This window comes from Beta vulgaris, chromosome 2 (assembly GCF_026745355.1).
Source record: "Beta vulgaris subsp. vulgaris cultivar EL10 chromosome 2, EL10.2, whole genome shotgun sequence".
NCBI classification, from domain to species: Eukaryota; Viridiplantae; Streptophyta; class Magnoliopsida; order Caryophyllales; family Amaranthaceae; genus Beta; species Beta vulgaris.
Genome location: NC_079203.1, coordinates 47,635,095 through 47,662,638, shown reverse-complemented (window position 1 = coordinate 47,662,638; position 27,544 = coordinate 47,635,095). Strand labels below are relative to the sequence as shown.

Sequence of the window (27,544 nt, the reverse complement as noted above, 5' to 3'; positions counted from 1 at the left end):
ACTTTCTTTTAGGAGCATGATATTAGACGTGGGAATGTTCCACTCCCTGTTCAAGTTGGCAATTTATGTAGTGCCTTTTTTTAATAAGGCCATTATACTTGGTATTAGTTAAACTTATTAAAGTGAGCTAGTTATTTCTTTCAAAGCCTACTTCCATTTTAAACTTTGCACTAATAATTGGTTAATATATCACATGTCTCCAACAGGGGTTAAAGCTAAATCAGTGTGACAGGAGTGAAAAGTTAGAATCTTTAGGGTTTTTATTTTTTAATCCAAGTCAAAAAAAACATATATGGAGAGCAATTTTCCTTGTGTGAATTATCAATTAAGTGGGGATGTAATAATACTAGATGATCATTTTTTAAAGTGGATTATTTTAAGTACATTAAATATAGAATAAGACATGATTTACATGATATATTATAATATTATAGTCGAAAGAGTCTGTTTTTAAGAGACGGTCTCACGTTAGTGTTAACGTAAGACCAGTTGATATCACGTCGCGCGTGCATCAAACAATCAGTAGCATTAGTTAATCGTTTCCACATATTAGTTATGTTAGTCTTAAATTGCTTCTGAATAAATTAGTTAAGTATTAAATTATATTAATTAAGCACTGACGTGTATTAGTTATATTATAGAAACCAGATCATAACGCATTTTTTGGCCTTAATTACAATATCACGCATAAATCATTCTTTCTTTCTTCTCTAATTTCAGTGTTATATCAAATCCTTACTCAACTTCTATCTTCTGGTTGTCTTTTGTATTTGACATTTTAGATTTATAAACAAGTTATTTTTTCATTTTATATTGAAAACTAAATAATGCTCAATAGATATTAACTAATTACAAAACAACACTAACTAATGTACTCGATATGTTAACTACCAATATAATGTAAGTCTACATATAGATTTCTAGCTCTAAACTATTGTGATAAAAATACTTAACTAATTTGCCAAAATTATTAACTAATAGGCTCTGTTTGAGAAAGCATTTTAGCTACCTTAAATGATAAGGTGCTAACATAGTTTAGGTGCTAAAATGATTAGTTGTGTTTGGGGAGCAACTAAAATAAAATTTCAGGTGGCTAAAATGACTTAAATGATAATTTAAAAAATTTACCTTTTCACAATCAGGTGACTGAAATTTTGGAAAATCTTTCCAAATTTTTGACAACTAATTTTGCTAAAATAATTTATCAACTTAATCAACTAATTTTGCCAAACAGTTAAGCTAATCAGTTACCTTATCAGTTTCAGCTTTATCTTATCAATTTCAGTTAACTTATCAGTTTCAGTTTATTTTTAGCTAGTAATGCCAAACAGAGCCATTATCATGAATAGGATCTAATAATTGCATGTTATAGAACATTAACTAATCCACAACAATAGTAACTAAAGATTTAAAATAAGTAATTTTTCGATTCACAAAACAAGTGCTACGATACTTTTACCAACTATACAACTAGAGTTTGCTATCCAGATTTCTATTTAAATAGACAACCTGATTTCAGTATGTAATTAAAACAAAGAAAATGTCTTAACCATCGCATTACACATCCAAATATAAAGTTTCAATATCAACGCAAAAAATTCTTAACCATCACCAAAACAAAATAGAAAATGGAATAACAATCCTAAAATCAGAAAATAAAAAAGAACAACATATAAGTACGAAGCAAGAATAGAAATGGAAGAAGAAAAAAGAAAAGTAGAAGGAAAAGTATAAAATGGAAAAAGATCTAGGTTGAAAATGGCAAGAATTTATTGTAATGGAGAGCAATTAGTAGATCCTGGACCAAGGTGTAGGATGAGCATCCTATACCAGCTCCAAAACGCAAGGCAAGAAGAATGAAACGCACCATTCAACATGCAAAAAAGTAATTGATTTGACAGCTGATGTACATTCCCATTACATCCAGTGTACATGTCGAAAATACAAAAAGTAACTGATTTGACAGTTGCTGTTCACCATTTAATAACTGATTTGATGTCAACCGCCATCATTTCCCCTCATATAATGTTCACCACTTCTCTCTTTTCCACACTCAACCTCCTTGTACATTCTTGGCTTCGTGGTTGTTCATTAATAAAATCAAAATGTACAATGACAACCCCCCAGCTGAAAGTAACCCAATTCCTGAAGCTGATGTCAAGTGAGTAATTTGCAATCTTTGTACACTGGGTGTGTTAATGTTTGTTCACTAATGAAATTCAATATGTACAATTACAGTCTCATACCGAAATTCAATAAAATCACAATGTATACTGATGGTCATTGCTTTGATCACTGAAAATCCTCAAATGTACACTCGTATATTATTGTACACCAAACTATATGCATTGGTACATTAAAAAAATTGTTTAACGTGATGAGAGAGAAAAAGCTAGCCCACTTTCAAAAATACTGCCAAGCCACATGGGTAAGGTGTAGGATGCTAATTTGCGAATGGAGAGTGGAAAATGAGAGAGTTATAGAGAGAAATGACTAGCTTCTAGAGATAAAAGGTGATAGAGGAGAGGGGAATATGAAAGAGAAATGAGGGTTGAGGAGAGAGAAAATATATTTGAGGGGAAATATGATGGCTTTACTAACATAACTAATAGTTATGTTAACTAATAGGTACAAGTGTTTAACTAGTTTCACCATTAGTATTACATCAGTTGATCTTACCTTAATACTAATGTGAGAGCGTTTTTTTTAATGAATTTGTGTACTCGAAAATCGAAATGACTCAAATGGGTACCATGGAATTATATTAGATGACTAGCTAATACTTAGTAGACCAGTCACCAATGTTATTCTATGAGTTTGAGTATTGGACATATAGAGACTATGGGGGTGTTTGGTAAATGGCTTTTTGCTTGGCTTTTGGCTTTTAGCTTTTTAGTTTGGTCAAACAGCCAAAAATCATGTTTGGTTTGTGCCTTTTTTGTTGGCTTTTAAGCCGGCTTTTCAGCCAAAAGCTACTCCAAGTAGCTTTTCTTCCTTGGTTGTTGGCTTTTTAATAATAAAATTACAAATATACCCTTATGGCATAAGTTGGATGAAAAAAAAATCAATGCCTGGTCATTTTATAGTGTAACAGCCAACAGCCAAAGACAATTTTCCAAACATGTTTATAAAATAAAAATAGTCAAACAACCAACACAAACCGCCAATACAAACAGCCAGTCAAACCAGCCACATAAAACAGCCAACAGCCAACCGCCAATTACCAAACAAGGCCATAACATAGTTAACCATCGAGGTAGTGAAGATGCATATGCTGAAATAAATATGTCGAACTAGTAGAAATTGTTAAGTCTAATAATACTGCATTATTACTTTTTACATGTTTCAGAGATCACTTAGAATTATGTGTTACCAATTATATTTTTTTTCATATCTATCACATATTTTGCTTAAATTAGCAAAATGTAAAATATGTAAAGAATGTGAGAGGAGATACCTAATTCTTGATGCTCTCAGGAGCAATATGAATACTTTGATACTAGTGGTAATGGTTGATGATTGCCAAATGCTAGTTGATTTTCAAAACGTATTCATCAAACTTATTAAATATTCTTTTATTTTAAGTATCTATAATTTTTTATGTTGCGAAAAAAAAATGATTCTTAATTTTGGTAGAGTTAGCATTTAAATTTGGTGCCACATTTTCTTTTTATCTCATTTTTTTTGTTTGTTTATTTGATTAGGAAATTAAGTCAGCCCAAGGACTAACTCCTACAAGGCTACAAGCCTGTGGGTAAGGATCGAACCCCTGACCTCAGGGGCCAAGGGGAAGCGCTCTACCCACTTGAGCTAACTCCTATCATTTCTTTTTATCCCATTTGATTTTAACCGAAAGAATTAGTTCATGCTGAAGAGGAGAAATAAATGACTAATAGAAGAACTTTTTGAGAAAACAAAAGACTGATAAAGTATTAAACTTTTTTCTTGGACTCCAACCATCAGCTTAACCTTTTGGTTGAGTTGGTCCTTTGTCATATGGTATCAGATTAGGGTGATATAAAAGGTCACGGGTGCAAATCTCATCCACCCTATTCTTTCTAAGTGGAATATTTAGCACAAACCAATGTGCTCTCGCTTAAGGGGGGGGGGGGCGTGATAGAGTGTTAAACTATTAAGGGACTCCAACCATCATATTAAGCTTTTAGTTGAGTTGGTCCGGACAAATAACATCCCTGTTCGGCACTAGTGTTTTAAATAGCGGTGACAGTTGGATAAGATCAAAACGCTTATTAAGTGATAACGATAGTTTTTGGAGTAGCTTGCGAAAGTTAATTTAATATAATTTATTATTATTTTTATTCGGTAATTAACTAGACCAAGCAGGGTCAGTCCTAATGAATTGGGGGTAAGAAGGTGGATCCCAACCCATAAGAAACTTCAAGAGACTGAAAACTGGATATTTACACCCAAAAGCAAATATTTATGTGAACTCCCCAAATTGGGGCTGATGAGAGCTGAACACACAACCATGAGGTTAGGAGGTGGGAGGCTCGGAGCTTTAACCATTGGACTCCCATGATGACCTTAAAGTTTATTATTGTTATTTTTCTGATAAAACAACTAATTTTACTGTAAAATAATTACCATAAAAGCAATTTTCACAACCAAATTCTAACGGCTAATATCTGTCAACTGACCGTTAATATACCAGCTGACAACTACATTACATCTAACATTTACCGAGGTAACTACTTTTACACTACAAACTCTTAATCAAACAACGAGTCTATTCGACAATAGTAGCTGTTGCGATAACCGTTAGACGTAGAAGTAGTTGTCAGCTGTTATACTGGCTGTCAGTTGTCAGATATTAGCTGTTAGAATTTAACAGTGAAATAACTTTCCTGATAATTAGTTTCGATAAAAAACCAGCCGTTAGTAAAAGTAACAAAAATAATCTTATATCGAGTATTCAAAAGCTACTCAAAAAATTACCTCTATCCCAAAAATTAATATTTATAGCTTTTCCAAAACACTAGTTCAAACACCAAAAGGAACTCCAAAATCCAAACACTCTTCACCAAATACAATTTTTCACTATTACTCCCTCCGTCCCTAAATACAGTGCCCATTTCTCCAATGCACATTTGCCAATGCACGTTTTGTATTGTTATTATCTTTAATTTCATATTAGTAAAAATTATAAAAGTTTGATTTTCTCAATGTACGTAATGAGACGAATCAAACAAGACCCCACATTACTATGTTTTTTCTTATATATTAGAAATATTTTTTGAGGGCTTTCTTTACCTTTGAATAGTGTCCAAAAAAGAAATGGACACTCTATTAAAGGACGGAGGGAGTATTAAAATTTTAACTTGATCAAAATACTAAAAGCTACCTCAAAAGTTATTACCGAAACCAACCTCCCCCAAAATGTAACATAAAACCCAATATAAACCACTCGATCCAACCAAGTAAAATTGTCAACAGTAACCGCCAATTACCCAATTATTTCGTTAATTACATTGAAAAAGACTGTACCATGTTAAATACTTCATGAGTTTCCCGTTCATGACATGCACAGCTTGACAAATAATAAAATTGCAACGCTTTTTCTTGGAGTCTCTCTGTCTTTGTGGATGGTAGAGACAGAGAAGGACAGTGTGAGAGGGAAAGCAAAGAAAACGTGAAGGTTTTGAACAATTTTTGTTTTTCTTCAACACAAAAGGGCAATTTCAAGAATTTAAATTTTCTGTCTTCTTCATCTTCCTTGTTTCTGAAAAACATTTTCAAATTTGGAATTTCTTGATTAAGTTCATAGTAGTAGAGAGAAAAGAAGGACAATATGAGGAAAATTGTTTATGTTTTGATTGTTTTACTTCAACATCAAAAGTGGGTTTTTCACTTCTTACTCACAGATGCAAGAGCAATTTCCCCTTTTTCTTCACCTGTAAGCTCTCCAATTTCTCCTGCAATGGCTGAATTTTCTCCAGGTAAAATTCTCTCTTTTCCTCCATTTTTTTTTACTAATTAGATCAAAATTTAAACTGAAGTGACTTGAAATTTTTTGGGGCCACTTTAAAATTTCAAAATATAAATTGGGAAAAAAAACCCACCAAAAAGCAGTTATGGGTTTATGACCCAGATCATTGAATGTAATTAAATTACTTAATTATTGCAAGATTAAATCTTCAAATTAATGTGGTTATAATTTACATTATCTTTTTTGGTCCCTCATTGTTTTTATTGAATCAGCTGTTTATTTATTTTATTTAGCTGTTATCAGTGGGATAAAGTTTCTACATTTCTTCACCAAATTTCTATGTTCTGGTCATAATTAAAGTGATTTATACTTCCAACTTTGCAAATTAGGTTGGATGATTTTTTTTATAGCAAATTTAGTGTTGGACGAAATTTTTAGTTTTCTCTTGGTTTTTATGAGCAGGATTTCAAGTGGGTGGTGAACAAATAAAAATGGATACAAACATCAGAATGAGAGTAGCCTTCATTGTTGCCTGTGCTTTTGTTGGTGTTGTTATGTTATCTTTGCTTTCTTTGTGGATTTATCATAAGAAGAATTTAGGTAAACCCAGAAAGAAGCATGGTACAAACTCAGGTAAAAATTGCTTTTTTAGACTACCAATTTCACTTTTTGGTATGATCTTGTTATTATTCATTGATTGAGCTTACTGACATTCTTAGTATGTGTTCTTTCCTATGATGGGGATTCGACTTTGAAGATTTCGTCAGTAGGTTTTCACTAAAACAATCAAAGGGTACCTTGAATTCTTTGAAAAATAGCAAATCAAGAGGGTCTATCTCTAATTTGGATTACAAGCTACTAGAGGCTGCCACCGGCAATTTCGATGAGGATAATGTCCTCGGTGTGGGTGGTTTTGGTTGTGTATACAAGGCTAAACTCGATGGTAATTGTTATGTTGCTGTGAAGAAAATCAATGGGGGTGGCCAAGAAGCTGAAAAAGAATTCGAGGTACTATCTACTATGTATCTTCTTAGCTTGTACACCTATTCTCTGTTTAAGATGATGAATTTGGAACTATTCCTAAATGTGATTCACTGAGTTGTGTTGAAATTACATAAATGCAGAATGAGATCGAGTTGTTAAGTAAAATTCGGCATCAGAATATTATAAATCTTTTGGGATGTTGCATTCATGGTGATACAAGATTCCTTGTGTATGAAATCATGGAAAATGGATGCCTAGAAACTCAGCTGCACGGTAATATCTCTAAACATTCTCATATGAAATGTTACTAATGCTCGGACTAGGGTACTCGTGTCAGACACAACACACAGCCACACAGGTTTGTGTCCAAGTAATGGGATCTGATTAAAGATTTCCATGTTTTTGATCCAAAATGACGAGCTAAGTGCCCACGTGCATGTTAGAGTCTCGAGGATGTACATGAGTACTTGATGTGAAATAAAGAGTCCGAGTAGCATATATCATATGAGTGACACAAGATAGTGTCAATGTCAAGTGTAAAGTACTATAGAATGAAAGATGGAGAACCTAATATATGTATTTGATCAATGTTATAGGTGTTTCTCGAGGATCAACTTTAACTTGGTATATCCGAATGAAAATCGCTCTTGAAATTGCAAGGTGACTATAAATGCACTCACTTGCTAATTTTTAATTCTTTAGATCGCATGATGACAAATTTGTATGTCTTGATCAGAGGACTCGAATATCTTCATGAGCACTGTAACCCTCCAGTCATTCATAGAGATCTGAAATCATCAAATATTCTTCTGGACTCCGAGTACAATGCCAAGGTAATTATAAATAGTAAAAAAGAAACGAATGGGAGTGTCTATTCTATTCTTGATATGCGTTAAACCAGTATAATATTATCTTTATTTAAACTTCTACTCATTTTAACCATTCGTTGATGTAGCTTTATCTAACGTCTTGATATGTGCTAGCTTTCGGATTTCGGTCTCGCTATCACTGATGGACCCCACATCAAGAACAACCTAAAGCTCTCGGGCACCTTAGGGTATGTGGCACCCGAGTACCTCTTAGATGGTAAGTCTGCTAAACCTGCTTATCAGCTATCATGCTTAGGGTGAGTTTTCCTTTGTTTTCTAAATGCAACACTTTGGCTTCTCTATTCACATATTACCATTTGACCATATAATTAAAATAGTAAATGAATGTTATTTGATTTGTCTTAATGTATATACAAATGCCGACTTTTATGCTTTTTGCTAATATATAGTTTAAGATATTAATGGTCAAAGTTATGCATTCGCCAGCATGAAAGTCAACGTGTTGCACTTTTATAGAAAACTAGGGAAGTATTTTTTTAAGGTGAAGATGCACCCTTGGTAAGCTGCAAATTCTCAATTCTGGCTGTTTTGCTTTTGTCAAACAGTATATTTCTTCCCTCGAGATGCCTTATAATGGCTCTGTCGGGTTTCTTTGTTTAATCATCTTGTAAAATAATCTGATCTTAGTAGGTGAATGTAGATAGTACCTTTGTGATTCATATTAATTTCATCTGCATATGGGTGCACATGTATTGCTGCTGAAGAGCAGGTGAGTCAATTATGTTGTGAGCTCTACTCTTTAAAAAAACACTTATCTGGATTATATTATTTGTTGAGCTTGATCTCCTTACTGCCTTATTCTTGCTGGACTTTGGATCCCCTTGGTCCACTATATTAATTGTCTACACAAAAAAATTCAGTAGTTAGAATATTCTAGTTGTATGTATCCTCTGGCTAGATTATTGGAGTTATGTATGGATTGCATGTCACAGAATTCAAATGATTCTTTTGGTTTAGATTGCACAAAAATCTATAGATTCATGTTCTCCTTGCAGATAAATGGATTAGTAATCGCTTGGTTGAGCACACAATTCCCTCAAAATTACATGTCTGTGGAAGTTTCACTTATTGAGAACTGAAAAGTGTCAAAGATAGTTTGATTGGCTGTAGAAAGTAAAATTCCAATGTGGGAATCAGAACTTACTAAAATACATCTTCTGTTTTTGGACAGTAAAAAAGTCCCTCGCTTTTCACTCCCTGGGAATTACAACCTGTGCATCTCTACAGGTACCAAAACTAAAGAAGTCGTCGAGGCTTTGTCATTCTCACCTTAGATTCACTTAGTTATGGTAAAATAAGTTCAGACAAGTTAAAGTTCAAGTTAAGGGCTACCAAGGATGTCTTGGCCTAGTGGTTAAGATTGAGGTGTTGTGAACGATAGGTCATAGGTTCGATTCCCCCTCCCCTTCTTTGTACTTTGTACTGTCTTTGTGGCTCATATAGATTAAAAAAAAAAGTTCAAGTTAAGGGCTTATAAGCTCAGATAATTTAAGCTCGGAAAGCCAGTAAACACTACCAAGTGCAATTGACAACTACAATAAGTTTTAGTTAGTTAAGTGAAAACCAAGTGAAGAAAACAAAACTGTAATGTGAGCATTGCACGATCAGTTGCAAATTGTATGACAGACCATTATAGCATGCATACGGCAATTTGTTTTTGTATATGATTAATTAAGGGTTTTCTGCGTGTTGTCAGGCAAATTGACAGATAAAAGTGATGTTTATGCATTTGGAGTGGTACTCTTGGAGCTTCTCCTCGGGAGAAAGCCTGTGGAAAAATTATCACCATCTCAATGCCAATCCATAGTGACATGGGTATGTATAGTATAATGTGCCGTAAAGCGTGCCTATTTATCAACTATCAAGTAATTAGAATTCTAAGTGTCAAATCCATTCTATTGCAGGCAATGCCTCAGTTGACAGATAGAACAAAGCTTCCGAGCATCGTGGATCCTGTGATCCGAGACACCATGGATCCGAAGCATTTGTATCAAGTAATTTATCACAACACTCCCCTCTCAATATCTCCTTTATTTGATAGTAGTATCAATTTTAGGGTCCTTAACATTCAAAAGCAGAGTTCATTTCTTGTTAAGTAAAGATCTGGCAAATCAACTGTCTGACACCAGAAAGTCTTAGTAGCAGTTGGTTGGAATGGGATGGAATTCATCATTATTTATAATATTATTGGAAAGAGGATGTTCATTCAATACCCACAAAAGTTGCATAATTTCATAATTGATTTCTACCTAATTGCTTTGCTATAGGAGTATCTATTCTACCTGATTTGTTCTAGACTGATTACATTAATTATAGAGAAATCGTTTTTAGCAATCATACTCTTATCCTCTATGTCAAGTTGTCAACATGTATAAATGTTTTTGACACAAGTATAGATATGTCGTTAATACTGTTTCAAAATATAAGGCACGCACAATGTTCGAGGTCGAACTTTGACCATTAATTACTCTAAATTTACGTGGATAAAAAATGTAAAAAATTAAAGTTATTATTATAGTATTTTTCACAATGAATCCAACGGTATAATTTTTATAATTATTATTTATCATATTATAAGAGATATTTGTGGTCAAAGCAAATTTTCGTTAAGCGTGATGCCTTATATTATGAAACGGAGGGAGTAGTAATATCATGAAATTTGCTATTTGGTATGTGACTAGGAATGACTTTTGAATTAAATACCCAAGAACAATCATTTACCTTTTGTCTCCATACCAAATTCCATATCCATTTTTTTGTAGCTAGTTAATTATTGTGGAATAGACTGAAGTGGGATTTGGTACTGAGTACATTCCAAACAGTTTTACACTTACTTGATTGAAGCATAGTGTTCTAGGGAAGTAGTATGTAATTGCAAGATTAAGGGTGGAGGAACTATGATTTTGTTGTCATCAATCATTCAATCCTTGCTTAATGTGCTAAAAGAATGTTTTCTACTGCAAATTTTGTAGGTCGCCGCTGTAGCCGTGTTATGTGTGCAACCAGAACCGAGTTACCGTCCATTGATTACCGACGTTTTGCACTCGCTTTTTCCACTCGTCCCAGTTGAACTTGGAGGTACTCTTAGAGTTAATTCTAGGGCTTCCACGGCGTTCGTGGAGCAGCAGACAGCTTAGAAGGTTGGAAGTCTTCTGCATTTGCTACAATCACAATTTTGAAATTCCATTTTCAATATTCACAGAATCTATTTTCCACCATATTTGCTTTATCTTCCTTGTCATCAAGATTTTCTCCTCTCCTCCATCTCTTTTTCTTGTAATTTTAAGGTTGAGTCATTTTGATTTTTAGATAGAGTCTTGGTTACTTTACCAGGTTTGTAAATTGTTACACGTATAAAAGTTGAATTTCTGTATAGAAAATCTGAAAAATGCAGTTTATATTTACATATACTGCTGATGTATAGTATTATTTTCAGAATTGGTGCAGTGAATGACCATAGTGTGGACTGGGATAAACATTTACCACGTGTGTGGAGGCATGATAGGCTGATATTTTTTCTTTCTTTTTTGTTTATGTGAACAATGATTGGTTGATCTTTACGATGAGTTTAGTAACTTTTTTTTTAGGAAAGTGAAACAAAAAGCACATAAGAGCAATAGTATCCCAAAAAAAAGAATCATATCAAAAAAAAGTATTACAATTTGTTTTCAAATATTACTATCACAATTCACAAGCTTTCTGTTTTGGTATTGAAACGGTGGCGGATGCAAAAGGTTTCCGTGAGTAATGGGGGTTATCCGGGAGTGGTGATCTGCAAAAGAACAAACGTGAGCTACCCTCGGGGTGGTTGTGAGGAAACCCCCTCCGACGCTCAAGTCAGCTAGTGTCCGATAGGAATCTAGAGAGAAAACTTAGAGAGAGCGAGATAAGCTATTTTTAGTATGGGAGAGAATGTATCTGCAGGAATAGTACTGTTTGGCTATTTATAGGTGTACTATTCACCTGACAGAATAGATAATCCTTTGACACGTCACCAGGGATGGGCATGGGTCCAAGACCCGACCCGGACCCTGCTGGACCCGACCTTAATTTAAGGGTATGGGTCCAACTTTTTCAGACCCTTAGGGTCCGGGGCCGGGTCTGGGTCCAAGTAATTTTTGAGGGTCCGGGTCCTGATGTTGTAGACCCAGACCCGACCCTAGACCCTAAACATATGCAATATGTAAATTTTAATATTTTTTTTTTGAAAAAGCTGATTTTTTTAAAACCCTAAAGGCCTAAACTAATAGTTTAACTTTAACACAAAAAGACCAAAAGAGTGAGAGTGAGACGCAGTCACGCCTCCACTCATCCATTGTCACGCTGCCGGTTTCCTTCGACTTTGCCGCCGGTTTCCTTCAACTTTGCCGCTGATTAACGTTGCTCAGGCAGCTCCATGTATTTCTCTTGAATTTTTCCAGTTTTCTTTTTATTTCTCTCTGATTCTTCGATCATTCTCTTTGTTTTTTCGAACATTTTTTGTATGAAACTGTTAATTTCATTATTCGAAGTTCGTACTGATTTATTTCTCTGATTTATTTGTTAAATTTCAAATTGATTTGTTTGTCGAACTGATTTATTTCATTGTTTGTTTCATTTGAAATGTGGTATTTGTTTGTTTCACAATGATTTGAAATGTGGTATTTGTTTGTTTCAAACTGATTTGTTTCATTGTTTGTTTCGTTTTTCAGTTTATAAGTATGAATTTCAGTCTTGATATTTTGTTTGAGTTGAATTTGTAGAAAATTAGGGTTAAAAAATTGAAAATTAGGGTTAAAAAACTGAAAATTTGGCAAAATAAAGAAAATTTAGGCTTGGACCCTCTAGACCCTCCAGACCCTAAGGGTCTGGGTCAAGGTCCAATTTTTTCAGACCCTTAGGGTCCGGGTCCGGGTCTGTAAAAAAAAATTAGGGTCCGGGTCCGGGGTCCGGCCAGACACGACTCTTGCCCATCCCTACACGTCACACGTGTATGACTGTAATGAATCTGTCAGAGGGAAGATTCCCTTTGTTTTGTCCTTTTCGGTGGCCGCGACGGCAATCCCAGTCTTTAAGTAGAGGAAGCGTTGATTTACTTCTTGTGAGTTCGCGTCCTGACTCTATACTGCCGACCATAATGTATGTCCGCTAGCAAACTTGGGTAGTACCCATACACTTTCTATATTCTACTATATTCGTTTTTCTTTTCTTTCCCCCCATTTTTTTTTTTTACCTTTTGTTGATCAAAGTTAGAAAGTATTAATATTAAATTATTCATTTAAAAAAAACTTGAATGGACTAAGCTCACAATAACTTATTGTGCACTCGAAAAATATGATATAGTCAGTTTTAATTTGATATAGTTAGTTTTTGTATGATATAGTAATTTTGTATAATATAGTCGACTTGTTTTTTTATTTTTTTATTTTTTTTTATTACTATAGCTAGTTTTTGTATGATAGAATCAATTTGTATGTTTTGTCATTCATAAATGTAAAGATCTACACACCAAAGTGTGAAATCGAGTTAGTTTTTTTTTACTTTCAAAATATCAATATATTATAATTACAAGTAATAAGCAGTTATATATACAAATAAATAGGCAAATGTGTGACTTGAAAATCATGCAAAAGTAAGTGTAGACAAAAAGGAGCGCCAAAGAGGATCTCATGATAAGGGTTTTCTGATATGAATTATTTTGAAACTCTAGAGAATCGGTATTCTGATATGGAAAAAAACTCAAAGACAAAGAGAATGAGGATCAAAATTAATGTAATGTTAGTAATTATTAATGTATGACGTTTTATGTATGATTGGCCATCATTGTGTATTTATTTTACCTTTGTAGACTGTATGGCCCGTGTGAAAGAGTTAGTACATGTGTGATGTGTAGTACTGTAGTGTAAGGTGTTATACAATGAAGATCTAGGATTAAACTTTATTACAATGTACTGGTACAATTATCAATTTGGTACTTGGAAAAAAATGAGTTGATGAAAAAGACCACAATGTCGGTCACAAAACAATACTCTAGTACTTAATTAATACTGTGGAACATCAAATATCAACTCAATTCAACATTCAACAATATATAAACAGCGTAGCTCATCTGCTCATGTCATGGCTGTAAAGCATAATAGCTGCTGCAGTTGAGGAGCATCAATCAACAAGCATGTGGTGTGGGAGTTGAGAGACCTCATTGCTGATTGCCCAACCCTTCTTACGTTCCCACCATAAAGTTTCTTTCTTTTTTGTTTCACGGTTTTTGTAGGGTGTGTTTGGTGAAATTGTCTTGACTAGGAATAAAAATGATCCACAATTTTTTTTTATATATAAAATTTCTGAGTTACATATGGTTTTTTTAGGTTAAAACTTTAAGACCATAATTTGTTTAATATTTTTGGACCCTAGAAAATAAAATCAATCAATTATTTCCGTCTGTTTTGTTTAGTTCAACCCCTACAATATTATCATACACCATGGTGTACCGTAAGCATGGCATACAAGAATTTTTTTTACTTAGTTAGTTACCAAATGAACAAAATGTACTGAAAATGAGACTTTTCAAATGAGCAAATTAGCAAGTATTAGTCTTGAGTGTACCATCCACATGGTACACACGAGTGTCTAATGAATTAATGTTTGAACTCTTCCACGTTCCATTACTATTACTTGATGGTAAATAGACTCTCTAGTTTGTTACCTTCCCCTCGTACCCCTTTATGATAATAGTTACAATTCCTTTTCTATTTCAAGGTTGAACCAAATATCTAATAAAGATAACAAGTTTTGTTACCATTATTGCTCTATTTGATTCCATTCCTTTTTTATTCCACAACTCGAGCAAAGCATGCTCTAAGTGTATTTTATAACCTACAAGAATAAATGGATTATATTGTCTATTCTATCTTAGAATCATTTAACGTTCTCGGTGTTCGACAATCTCTTTACACCTCCGAATAGACCTTCTTATTAGGTCAGGTTGAGTCATTAGAGGGTCGGGTTAATCATTAATGGTAGGAGGGTCTAAGCCAAAAACACCAAAAATCTAGCGTCATGGGTAGCCCTCTTTTCTGATACCCAACAACACTTTATTTTCTTCACTTCAGATAAGATGATCTAATATGAATTTATTAATGCTATGTTTGGATAGCAAGATTTCATTTCAAATCCCGGATTTGGATGAAATCTATTGTTTGGATGGCATGGAATTTGAAGATGAATTCTTATCTAGTATAGTCTCATCATGTACTGGAAAAAACTTTGACCATATTTTACACTAGCTTATGAGGAAAAACATTACAATGTGAGGTATTTTAGATTCATTTTTCAACTTGTATATCACAAAAGCTGATTTTGCATAATTCCTTCATGTGGGAACAAGTCAACAGTAAATGGAATAAGGTAAAATCTGATTTGAATATGAACAAGGTAGAGTGAACATAACCTAATAATTCTTTGCCCTTTTTTCCATTCGGGTGTATCCAGTAACCAACTCTAATCCGGATCGATTACCGATCTGAATTTTCGATTGTAGTCTATCCCCCAACTAATCAAGACTAATAAATGAACAAAAAAAAACACAGATGACCGTCATCCACATCAATGGAGCAATGGGTTAGTATCTAATATGATGTTCCGGAGGATTTTGCGCAATGAGTATCAAGTAGTACGTAAACCACACGGTCAAATAACAATATAGTCCTCAAAGTAACAAATGCAATGCACATTGCTTCAAATAAGAGCATATAGTGCACAAATTATTACAAAATCTCGAAGTCAAGATGAACACTCACCAAAATTTTAATGCGATTTCCTGGGCTTCATGTGTAAATGTACATCTTTTAACTAACATTGTAGTATGAGTCGATGATGGCATCAGCAAGGTATTCACATTTGGCTGCAGATAAACCAGCAAGTGATATTCTTCCATCCTTTGTCATGTATATGTGCCACTTATTTGTCATATTGTCACTCTGGTGGACAGAAACGGTGAAATGAGTGTTACAAGAATTGGCATGTTGTTACAGTCTTACGAATATGATGCTAACTTTATCAATTCCAGCAATTATTTCAAACAACTGAACAAGTAAAAATCTCGGCATCTTGGAAAGAAAATTACCTGAGCTTTGTTTAGGCCAGTGAAAGAAAACATGCCTATCTGTTTAAGAATATATGACCAGTCCTTCCCACTCTTATCTTTTGAAATCAGATTGTCGTACAATTTCTGCCTAACACTCTTAATCCTACCAGCCATCATTTCCATCTCTTCCTTCCATTCATTGAAAAGATCCGGATTGCCTACAACATTAGCAACAATCTTTGCCCCGTGAACTGGAGGGTTGGAGTACATAGGTCGTGCTAGCCTTTTCAATTGGCTCTTCACCCTGAAAGGGAAGTAGAAGAATAGTAGCTCTTTTAGTTAATTAAAATAGGATGTATTCGGCCAAAAAAAATGTTAGCTATGATACTAGCTCATATCTAGATGTTAGCTGTCGAATGAGCTTCTGGAACAATTAGTGTTCAGTGAAAGTAGTTGACGTATTAGTAAAAGAACAAAAGCAAAATTATATTACCTACACAAGCTACCTCTACCGTTATAAGTAAATTTTTGGCTTTTTTATAGCACTACTTCATCTAACACAACTTTTCAGCTTTAGTAGAGTTTTGACTTGGTCAAACCTCTGAAAAAGCTGATGCCATACGGGCTCTTAATCAAGAAACCAAAAGAAGTTCATTTCCTTTGCTAAAAAGCAAACGTAATCACTGAGTTTCCATGTAAGATGCTTAAATGCAGAAAATTGAAAACTTGGAAGTGAGCCCAAGAATTACTTCACCTTGTAGCAGCATCTGCAGATGAGCAGACAACATTGATAGCACCAATCCTTTCTGCGTAAAGACCAAGATTTTTACTGTAAGATTGAGCAACCAGCAATTCCATACCACGCGAAGCAAACAACCTCATAGATGATGCATCTTCGTCAAGGCTACCACTTGCAAAACCCTACAATACGGAATTTCAACATTTTGGATTACACAATATGAGAAGAAAAGATGAGCGATTCACTAGGAACAGCAATGACAAAATTTGCACAGAGAAGGGTGCTGAAAGGAGGGGGGGGGGGAGAGGAGCAGGATCCAGTATCACATGCCTTACACAAGCAAACTGATCATTATCCCCATTCCCAAGGGCTCAAGAAATAAGGGCAAGCACTTTGGATTCCTTGTTGCACCTTACACTCTCCCTCCTAGTTCATGCGTAGTAAGAAGAAAGATGAATGACCTTCACATCAGAGTGCTTATAAACGAAATTTACTTTAGTTACGGTTTCTTCATATATTTATCATCTTCCTTTTAGGTGGCCAAAATATATATGAAATTCGAAACCCAAGCTTGACAAACTAATATTTGCATACTACCGAAGCACCGCTCAGTTATCAGCTATCTTTACTTTTAGTAAGAAATAAACCAAGACACATACTACGATACATGTTTAAGGCTTTAAGGGAGGCAATTTAGTTGTAGTCCTATTGTCCTTTATTTATTTCGTAAATGGTGAAAATAGTTTTCTCAATGGTGGAAATCAGGAAAACATTTTCCTATCTATAAGAAAAAGTCAAATTTTTCTCCCATCTATTTTCTCCCCTTCATATTTCATTTAAACCTTTCTCTAAATTATATTGTAAGGGACCAAACAAAAGAAAATTAATTTACAATTGTGTTTCCCATACGAGCATGTTTTTCACGGAAAATGATACTCCGATAAATTTAACATAGCCTCAATTTCTGTTAGAGAAGTTCTCTGGTCCATGGAATATTGACGCCTTCATGAATGACAAGAAAATTCTATTCTCATGCTGCAAGGATATTCAGTTCAAGCGTACTCTAATACTTACAAGCAGGGAAATAGATACTGAAGAGTAGACATACATATCTTTTCTCTGTTAACTTTTTTTACATGATTTGGCGTATTATCGACATTGAATAGTAGACATACTAGGATAATACCTCACAAGGAGGGTGTCCGAAGTTCTCTCATCTTTATTGATAATCACTACACAAAAATATACCTTTGCCTGGTTGTAATAGTTCATACTTCATAGGCTCTAGTCAATGACTTGCAATAATTGTCGTAATGACATTTCTAACTTACAAGCTAGATTATTCAATAAATCAAAATTGAATGACTGCTTGAAACTAAACACTTAAAATTTGTGGATGCTAGTTCTGGCAAACAAACATAATTGGTGCAGGTAAATAAATACCTGATATGCAACATCAAAGAATGGAATGTGGTTCCTCTCCTGAATGACATCAGCAATTTTTACCCATTGCTCCGGAGTTGGATCAATTCCAGTGGGGTTGTGTGCACAGCCGTGGAGCAAAATGAACGATCCTTCAGGAGCTGCCTGAAAAAATAAGTCTTTGATAAGACTTGTATCTAATTTGCTGATAGAGAACATATACTTGTTGTATTAATGGTAGGCCAAAATTCATCAATCTTTAATGGGCAAGCAGACTGCAGACCTAAGTATGAGAACTTAAAACTTCAAAAAGAATGTATAGGGTGGCATCAAAGAAACCAAGAATCTGTGGCAAGCCATTATACCCAGATAGAATATGAATGAGGAAACATGATAGAGAAATTGAATGCTTGAATACTATTATAATAGATAGATTACGATTGTTTCATTTCACATCATCTACCTCACCTTAATATCTGCTATCATCCCCTCAAAATCCAAACCCACTGTTTTAGGGTCATAGTATCTGTACTCGGACCATGGAACTCTGGCATCATTGAAAATATTTTTGTGATTGCCTGCACCAGAAGTTAACTTTAGTCTATGTTTTTCTTTGCATGGAGGACTATGACATAACCAAGAGATAAAGACGGAATAAAGGAGTGAAGATACACACCCCAAGATGGAGATGATATCAACACTTTGGCACCAGGGAAATAGCGTTCGATGAATGCTCCTGCAAGGCGGAGAGAACCAGTTCCTGAAAGACTTTGGACAGTTGCCACCTTGAAATGAAAATGGAGCACAATTAAAATTCAAAGAAAGGGGAAGAAGTCATTCTTACGTTTGAAAATTAGAATTGTAAATTACAACACTCAAGAAAAGAAGAGGCAAAGTTATGGAATTATTCACAACAATAGCTGAAAGAAAAACTAATTGCTTCAAAGAGTACATACTCTTTGTTCTTTTAAAACAGGGTTGTCAGCCCCGAAGAGCAATTCTGCAGTCACTTTGTTAAAAGCTGCCAAGCCTTCAATTGGCAGATACTGTAGAGTGAAATCAACATATCATAAGCAACTATGAGAAACAAAGTAATTCTGAGAGCACCACATTGATCCAATAGTTCAGCATACCTCCTTGTTTTCTCCTCTCTCCAGCATAAGATTCTCCGCCTGAAAACACACCAAATTCATATCGTGTAAGGTTCGAGTATCAAAATAAAATACTACAATTCTAGGCAACATCAGCAGTAATGACCCTAATACATCTTAACTTTCTTCCAGGAAATCTTGCTCGACCATTACACAAGCATAAAAAATTAAGATAAGCAGTTTAAATTCAATTACTTAAACTTCAAGTGACATGGACATATAACAAGGTCTCCATAATCTAAAGGTTCAAACACCTAAAACTCACCCAAGGACGGCAAGCATGGCTTTAATAGCTCATGATGAGGAAATCATAAAGTTTTCTGCTTCGAGGGATAAAGATGTTATGCAAAATGCATAAATACATGATTCTTCCTAAATGTTCTGGACAAAGTAATCTATTCAATTCAGGAAGTGAAGAAAAATTCTTCAAGCTATCAATATGATTCTTCCTAAATGTTCTAACACTCCGACTCGTATAATAACATTGGTCTAATAGCTAAGCTACAAAATCTTCCCAATAACCTTAGAAGTACGATACAGTTGCTGATATCCTAGTTGCTCCTCTCATTTGAGCCACCCTAAATGTATTGTGTGAGCCACATCTTGGTTAATATCTCTATTCTTCAGTAGATTCTACCAAAGGTACTCAAATCACTCACGTCTAGGCAATTCTTTACCATCTAATAATACTACATCCTCACTCCCTCTCATTACTAAAATTGCACTGCATTCACTTAGTATCGCTTTGACTTAGCTTAAACCCCAAGGTTCAATGTTTGCCTCTGTTGTTCCAATCTAACATTAATCTCATTTATAGTTTCGTCCACCAATACCGTATCATCTGCAACCAACATACATTATGGTATCATAACTTGTATAGCCATGTTAGTTCACAAAATACTGCTATAAAGTAGTTTTGACCTTTTTTTTTTGAGGAAGCAAAGTAGTTGTGACTTGATTCCTAATATACTTCTATCCTGGTAGAGATAGAGAAATCCTATGCTAATCCTCTACAAAAAGCCAACTCCAACAATGATAAGGAAATAGGGTATACATTATCACTTTTTTAAGTAAAAGGACTATGTTTTTAGGCATTTGCTAGATACCAGCCTGGTGAGAAACTAATTACATATGCAAGAAAGGGTAAAAGAGGGTCTTCATCCCACCTTCTAGAAGAATGACAGCAAGGCATGATGAGTCAATGATTGGCAGGGGGATATTCCTTTATTCCTAACGGCTAGCAGAAAGGACAGCAGAGGTGGCAGAAATGATTGGAGTGATCTCAGCAGCTCAGTAGTATAAATAGAGGAGTGGAATAAGAGTAAGGTATGAAATGATTTGTAGAGAGAAGTAACTAAGGAGAGCCTCACCTCTCGAATGTGAGCTAGTTTGTATTAACCATTGGTGCTGTGACTAATATTAATACATCCATATCCTTATTTAGCCCTAATTTTCTGTGTGACATATTTGAGTGCTTAGCAACCTGGTATCAGAGCAAGCGAGATCCTTGAGTAACCTGAAAAAAAATGGCACCCACCCAACAGCAGAGGGTAGACCAGTTAGAACAAGACTTTGCCGGACTTCACGCCACCCTCACCGAGGTAATGCGCAACCACCAAGGGCTGGGGGAAAGATTGGAGGGAAGGATGAATCGGGCCCGCGAAAACAATGAGCTCCTACTGAGACAACTCCGGGAAGAACAGAAGAAGTTTCAGGACGAGATAAGAGCCTCCATGTTAGCCCTGAAAGAGGCGCTGCCAGACCAGTCAGCCACGCCTAGCGTGGAGCAGCCCAGACGGGGGGAGACCGACCACATATTCGAAAACACCCCTTTTCACGACGAGGAAAACCGGGTGACTGGAAGAGGTGGGAGCTGGAGATACCGGAAACTAGACCTCCCTCTCTTTGATGGGGTGAACCCGGATGGTTGGATCATGCGAGCCGAAAGGTATTTTAAGTTCCACCGTATGAATGAAGAAGACAAGGTGAAAGCAGCGGTGGTCGCCCTCGAAGGGGACGCCCTACTTTGGTTTCAGTGGGAAAACGGAAGGAGGGAGATACAACGGTGGGACGAGCTAAGAGGGTTGTTACTCCGGCAATTCCGACCGATCACCGGAGGTACTCTCCACGAACAGTGGCTAAGCCACGAGCAGGATGGGGGAGTGGCAGATTACCGGAGGCGGTTCATCGAGTTGCTCGCTCCTCTCACAGGGGTACCAGAAGAGATTGTAAAAGGAAAGTTCTTGAATGGGCTGAAAGAAGAGATTCGGGCCGAAGTACAACTGCTGAACCCCAGGAACCTTGACATGGCCATGGACCTAGCACTCAAGGCCGAAGAAAAACTTAGGTGGGCCTCAATGAGTAAAACTGGGCCTAACTCAAACAGAGCCTCACAAAACAAAAACCCCACCCCTTACTCCTACACTAAACCAAATAGCAGTATTACCCACAACTACAACCCATATAACCCACCCAAAACTAATCCCACACTTTCCCTCACCGGATCGACAAGCTCCACCACCAGAAATTCCTATCCCAACCCAAACACCACCTATCCCAACTCAAAAAACACCCCCCACCGCAACAGTAACGAGGTCCGTAGGCTCAGTGACCAAGAAATGCAGTACCGGAGAGAAAAGGGGATTTGCTTCCGGTGCGATGACAAGTGGAGCGTCGGGCACCGGTGTCGGCGAAGAGAGCTGAGCGTATTGATGAGCTCGGAAGAAGGGGGGGAGGAAGAGGAGCTCGCGGACGACGGCGAGCAAGAGGAAAAAGAAGAACCTTCCTCGGAGCACCACCCGGAAATTTCACTCAACTCAGTTTTGGGCATAACCACCCCAAAAACGCTGAAAATGAGGGGAAGCATCAAAGGAAGTGAAGTGGTAGTAATGGTAGACCCGGGAGCAACCCATAACTTCGTGTCCCTAGCCACCGTGGAAAAGCTCAACCTTCCCATCACACCCACCGGAGGATTTGGGGTCACCCTCGACACTGGAAAAGCCGTGCAAGGCCAAGGTGAGTGCCGATCCATTCTTTTACAATTACAAGGCATAGAGATAATTGAGAATTTTCTACCCTTGGATTTGGGCAACTCTGACCTGATTTTAGGGATTCAATGGTTGGAAAAACTTGGAACCATGACTGCAAACTGGAAAACTCAAACCCTCAAATTTCAAATTGGCCCAAACACAATCACCCTTAAAGGAGACCCATCCTTGTATAGGACCCTGATTTCACTAAAAGCCATGATGAGAACGATCAGGAAGGAGGGAGGAGGATATCTCATCGGACTTAACGGGATTGAAGAGGGGGAAGGTACTGCTGAAACAGGGAAAATTCCGGAGTTTTTAGCCTCGGTGGTCCATTCTTATTGGGTTGTGTTCATGCCACCCACTGGGCTCCCACCCATCAGGGGCCACGAGCACTCCATAGTTATGAAACAGGGTTGTGATCCGGTCAGTGTGAGACCATATAGGTATGGTCAGGCCCAGAAGGATGAAATCGAAAGATTGGTGGAGGATATGTTGCAGGCTGGTCTGGTAAGACCTTCTACCAGCCCTTTTTCGAGCCTAGTTCTGCTTGTTAAAAAAAGAGACGGAAGTTGGAGATTTTGCATTGACTACCGGGCTTTAAACAAGGTAACCGTACCCGACAAATTTCCCATTCCAATGATCGATGAATTATTGGATGAACTGAAGGGGGCAGCCGTGTTCACAAAGTTGGATCTGAAGGCAAGGTACCATCAAATTAGGATGATCGAAGGAGATGAACACAAGACAGCATTTCGAACACATCAAGGCCACTATGAGTTCATGGTGATGCCTTTTGGCCTCACCAATGCCCCCTCCACCTTCCAATCCCTCATGAACGAGGTATTCAAGCCTTTTTTACGCAAGTTTGTTTTAGTGTTTTTTGATGACATACTTGTGTATAGCCCATCCCTGGAAACCCAAAAAAAACATCTCTCCCTAACTCTCCAAAAATTACAGCAACATCAGCTCTTCGCAAACCCAAAAAAATGTGAATTCGGCCACTCCAAAATAGTCTACCTGGGGCATATAATCAGGGTATCGGTGGATCAAGAGAAGGTAAGGGCCATGACGGACTGGCCACAACCCAAGAACATAAAAGAATTGAGGGGATTTTTGGGCCTAACCGGGTATTATAGGCGGTTTGTGGCAGGATATGCGAGTGTAGCCCAACCCTTGACACAACTCCTTAAAAAAGACAGCTTCATCTGGAACCCAACAGCCACCACAGCCTTTGAAGCCCTCAAAAAAGCCATGACACAAGATCCTACACTAGCCCTCCCAGATTTTTCAAAAACCTTCATCGTTGAAACAGACGCGTCAAACTACGGATTGGGCGCTGTTCTCTCACAGGATAAGCACCCTATTGCCTTTTTTAGCCAAACATTGGGGCCACGGGCAAAACTCAAATCCATTTACGAAAAAGAATTGATGGCTATAGTGTTTGCGGTCCTTAAGTGGAGACACTATCTATTGGGCAGAAAATTCATCATAAAAATGGATCAACAGAGTTTGAAGTTTTTGATGGAACAAAGGGAAATTGGGCCGGAGTACCAAAGGTGGGTGAGTAAGCTGATGGGGTTTACTTTCGAGATCAGTTATAGGTCTGGCACTACCAATGTAGTGGCCGATGCCCTATCCCGGAGGCAAGGAGGGGAGATCAATGCCCTGGCCACTACCTGCAAGTTCGCATGGGAAGAGTGGGTGCCCAAAATACAGCAAGATCCTTTTGTAAAGCAGCTCACAGCAGACATAAACAAGGGAAACCCCTACCCCAAAAGGGTTACTATGTGGAGAAGGGCCTGCTGATGTACAAAGGGAGACTGGTCATTCCAAAGAATTCTTCTCTGATTCCGCTCTTACTACAGGAGCACCATGACAGCCCCTTGGGAGGTCACTCAGGAGACCTGAAAACCTATAAAAGGATAGCAACCCAGTGGTTCTGGCCCGGCATGAGGAAGGAGATTCAGCTATACACTCAAGCGTGTCACATTTGTCAACAGAATAAACAATCTACCTTAAGCCCTGGGGGACTTCTTCAATCTCTACCAATACCCACACAGGTATGGGAAGAAATAAGTATGGATTTTGTTGAAGGCTTGCCTCTGTCTAAGGGTAAAGATGCAGTGCTGGTTGTAGTTGATAGACTGACTAAATATGCTCATTTCCTTAGCATCAAACACCCTTACAACGCCCCCATGATAGCAGAATTGTTTACAAAAGAAATCATCCGCCTACATGGTACTCCCACTACCATTATTTCTGACAGGGACAAGATCTTCCTTAGCAATTTTTGGAAGGAAATCTTCAAGCTACAGGGGTCTGCCTTACACTACAGCACCGCGTACCACCCTCAGTCAGATGGTCAAACTGAGGTGGTGAACAAGAGCTTAGAATCCTACTTGAGGTGTTTCATTAATGGGGAACCGAAGTCATCGGCAAAGTGGCTACATTGGGCCGAGTATTGGTACAACACCAGCTTACACTCATCTACCAAATGTACACCGTTCAAAGCACTCTATGGGAGGGATCCACCCCACCTTACCCCCTATACCAGGGGTGGCACACCTATCTCTACACTGGAGGAGCAGCTAGTAGAAAGAGATGCTATCCTTGATGACCTAAAGGCTCATCTAATCAGGGCACAACAATTGATGAAGAGCTATGAAGATGGGAAAAGGAGAGACCTCAATTTTGAGGCAGGGGACCTGGCATACCTCAAGCTGCAACCCTATAGGCAGAGATTATTGGCAAAAAGGAGGAATGAAAAGCTGGCAGCTAGGTATTATGGGCCTTTTGAGGTGCTGGAGAAAGTAGGACCAGTAGCCTACAGATTAAAACTTCCAGAGGCAGCAAGGATCCACCCAGTCTTTCATGTGTCTCAACTGAAGCGTTCTGTGGGTCCCCAGCTAGCCAATCCCACACTACCACCCCAACTGTCCCCTGAGTTAATCCTAGAGGCAGAACCAGAGAAGCTACTGAACATCAGAGCACCTAATCCACACACTGGGAATCCCACAGAAGTCCTCATCCAGTGGAAGCATCTACTGGCCTATGAAGCCACTTGGGAAGATTTTGCTGCAGTAGCCACCAGGTTCCCTCACTTCCACCTTGAGGACAAGGTGGCTCTCCTGGGGGGGAGTAATGCTAGATACCAGCCTGGTGAGAAACTAATTACATATGCAAGAAAGGGTAAAAGAGGGTCTTCATCCCACCTTCTAGAAGAATGACAGCAAGGCATGATGAGTCAATGATTGGCAGGGGGATATTCCTTTATTCCTAACGGCTAGCAGAAAGGACAGCAGAGGTGGCAGAAATGATTGGAGTGATCTCAGCAGCTCAGTAGTATAAATAGAGGAGTGGAATAAGAGTAGGGTATGAAATGATTTGTAGAGAGAAGTAACTAAGGAGAGCCTCACCTCTCGAATGTGAGCTAGTTTGTATTAACCATTGGTGCTGTGACTAATATTAATACATCCATATCCTTATTTAGCCCTAATTTTCTGTGTGACATATTTGAGTGCTTAGCAGCATTATAGAATGGTAAGAGTGATGATTAAATTTCTGAATGAAGAGAGTCAATTTATTTGGAAAAAACATGAAGGCAAAATCTGCATGATGATTTATATTTTGACAATATGTATGTGAAAAGTGCGGCATGGAAGTGTACAGTTGATAGGAACTAGAAATGGACTCCATAATACAGCCACCATAGCTCATAGATAAGCCCAAGAGAGGGAAGACATACGGGAGATTAGAGGGTTTTTAATCACAAGAAAATTATAAAATTGCACTTCTTTGTACAAGACAATGCATAAAAATTCAGATCAAAAGAAAAACCAAAACTTACCTTCTTGACAACATTCAGGACATAAGGCTGAAGTTCTTCAGTACGGTAAGCTCCAACACCAAGATTTAACTTCTTTTCATCCGTGTCAGCTTTAAAAGCTTCTGAAACACCTAAGATAGGGTCTGCAGGAGCCATTGATACACCATCAAAACGAGAAGCATTGACAGTGGCAACCATGCTGACCCGACTGAAAGACTGCAATTGGAGGACAAAACATAATAAAACAATAAGCATTACTTGAAGATCAAAACCTTGCTTATAGTTTTGACTGATCGACACCCATCAATTCACCCCTCGTCCTCCCACACCCCCACCCTGCATTGTAAAATTAATAATAAACCAACAAGAAGAATGCCAAAACCTTAAGCCTAATAGGCCGGGGTCGGATGCATGAGCTTGCAAATTAATAACAGAACCACCTAGTCTAAGACATAAACGCTTAACATTGCAACAAGAAAATTAAATGAATCAGAGTCCACAAATCTCTCAATATGGGCTAAAATTCCAAGTAACTTGAAGGTAACTGAAAATTACTGTGATCATCCTCATAATTTCACCCAAGATCAAATGACCTAAGAAGGTCTATGATGATATTTATATCCTTACTAAAATTATATGCAGGAAACTAAAATTATAGCTTATTGTTACAAAAAATCTTTAAGTGCCAGATTTAAATACCATAACTTTCTGACAAAATCACAAACAAAAACTATAATAATGGAACAACCCAATCAAACTAAAAGATCAGATGAAAAGTGGGTTACCTGCAATTTGAAAGATGCATTTCTCTTTTCTCCACCAACAAAAGCATTGGAATCACAGTTGCTCAGATTCACCCTTCCCTAAATTTGAAAGAAATAAATAAAAATCAATACTTGCCAAAATTAACACAGAAGTATTCATTAAAAGAAAAGGGAAAACAATGAAAGGTGAAAAATAACCTTATTAGAAGGAGTTTGAAGAAAGAGAGAAGTAGCAGAGATTGAAGCCATCTGAAAAACCCAAGTAAAAGTAAAAACCCAGAAAAATAAATTGAACAAAGTAGAACCATTTTTGCAGTGATTAATGCTGGAAATGATGAAGTTAGTACGTAGGATAAGTAGGAAATGTAAGTAAAAATGAAGGAGGATTCCCGTACCTTAACGCTTCAAATGAGAACCACAAAGGAAGAGAGAGACAGAGGAAGTGGGGAAGGTTTGAGTTTGGAAGGGGCGATAAAATCGAAAGCGTGATGGATGACGCTGTGTAAATTGTGTACTCAGCAGTGCAGGAGGATGTCTAAACGTCAACAAGGGCTCTCTCGTAATTCATACGCTAAAAAGTTAAAGTCGATATTACTCCCTCCGTTTCATAATATAGTGCTTACATTCTATCTTAAATATCTAAACGTCGATAAGGGCGCAGTTGTAATTTCATACGTTGAAAAGTTAACTCGATATTAAATTAAATTCACTTATACAAAATTATAGC

At 37.1% G+C, this 27,544-nt stretch overlaps 2 protein-coding genes across 3 annotated transcripts; one reads left to right on the top strand and one right to left on the bottom strand.

Moving 5' to 3' along the window:
* The first annotated feature begins 5,471 nt into the window (after window positions 1-5,471).
* LOC104883041 (probable receptor-like protein kinase At1g80640) lies at window positions 5,472-11,272 on the top strand. 2 transcript variants are annotated; one of them, XM_010667484.4, is made up of 10 exons: window positions 5,496-5,957; window positions 6,410-6,580; window positions 6,705-6,955; window positions 7,072-7,204; window positions 7,528-7,591; window positions 7,668-7,764; window positions 7,915-8,017; window positions 9,518-9,636; window positions 9,726-9,815; window positions 10,794-11,272. In XM_010667484.4, the coding sequence occupies exons 1-10, from the start codon at window positions 5,810-5,812 to the stop codon at window positions 10,956-10,958; spliced, it is 1,341 nt and encodes a 446-aa protein (XP_010665786.1). In that variant the 5' UTR covers window positions 5,496-5,809; the 3' UTR covers window positions 10,959-11,272. The 2 variants fall into 2 exon arrangements, with proteins under 2 accessions (XP_010665794.1, XP_010665786.1); XM_010667492.4 differs by lacking the exons at window positions 9,726-9,815; window positions 10,794-11,272 and having other exon boundaries at window positions 5,472-5,957; window positions 8,993-9,587.
* A 4,195-nt stretch (window positions 11,273-15,467) lies between these two features.
* On the bottom strand, window positions 15,468-27,365 carry LOC104883049 (aspartate aminotransferase, chloroplastic). Its single transcript, XM_010667497.3, has 12 exons — window positions 27,213-27,365; window positions 27,016-27,066; window positions 26,839-26,916; window positions 26,075-26,269; window positions 19,178-19,216; window positions 19,001-19,090; window positions 18,721-18,829; window positions 18,513-18,622; window positions 18,066-18,209; window positions 16,638-16,804; window positions 15,923-16,187; window positions 15,468-15,776 (listed from the first exon to the last, which is right to left on the bottom strand). The coding sequence occupies exons 2-12, from the start codon at window positions 27,064-27,066 to the stop codon at window positions 15,645-15,647; spliced, it is 1,380 nt and encodes a 459-aa protein (XP_010665799.1). The 5' UTR covers window positions 27,213-27,365; the 3' UTR covers window positions 15,468-15,644.
* Window positions 27,366-27,544: the final 179 nt, after the last annotated feature.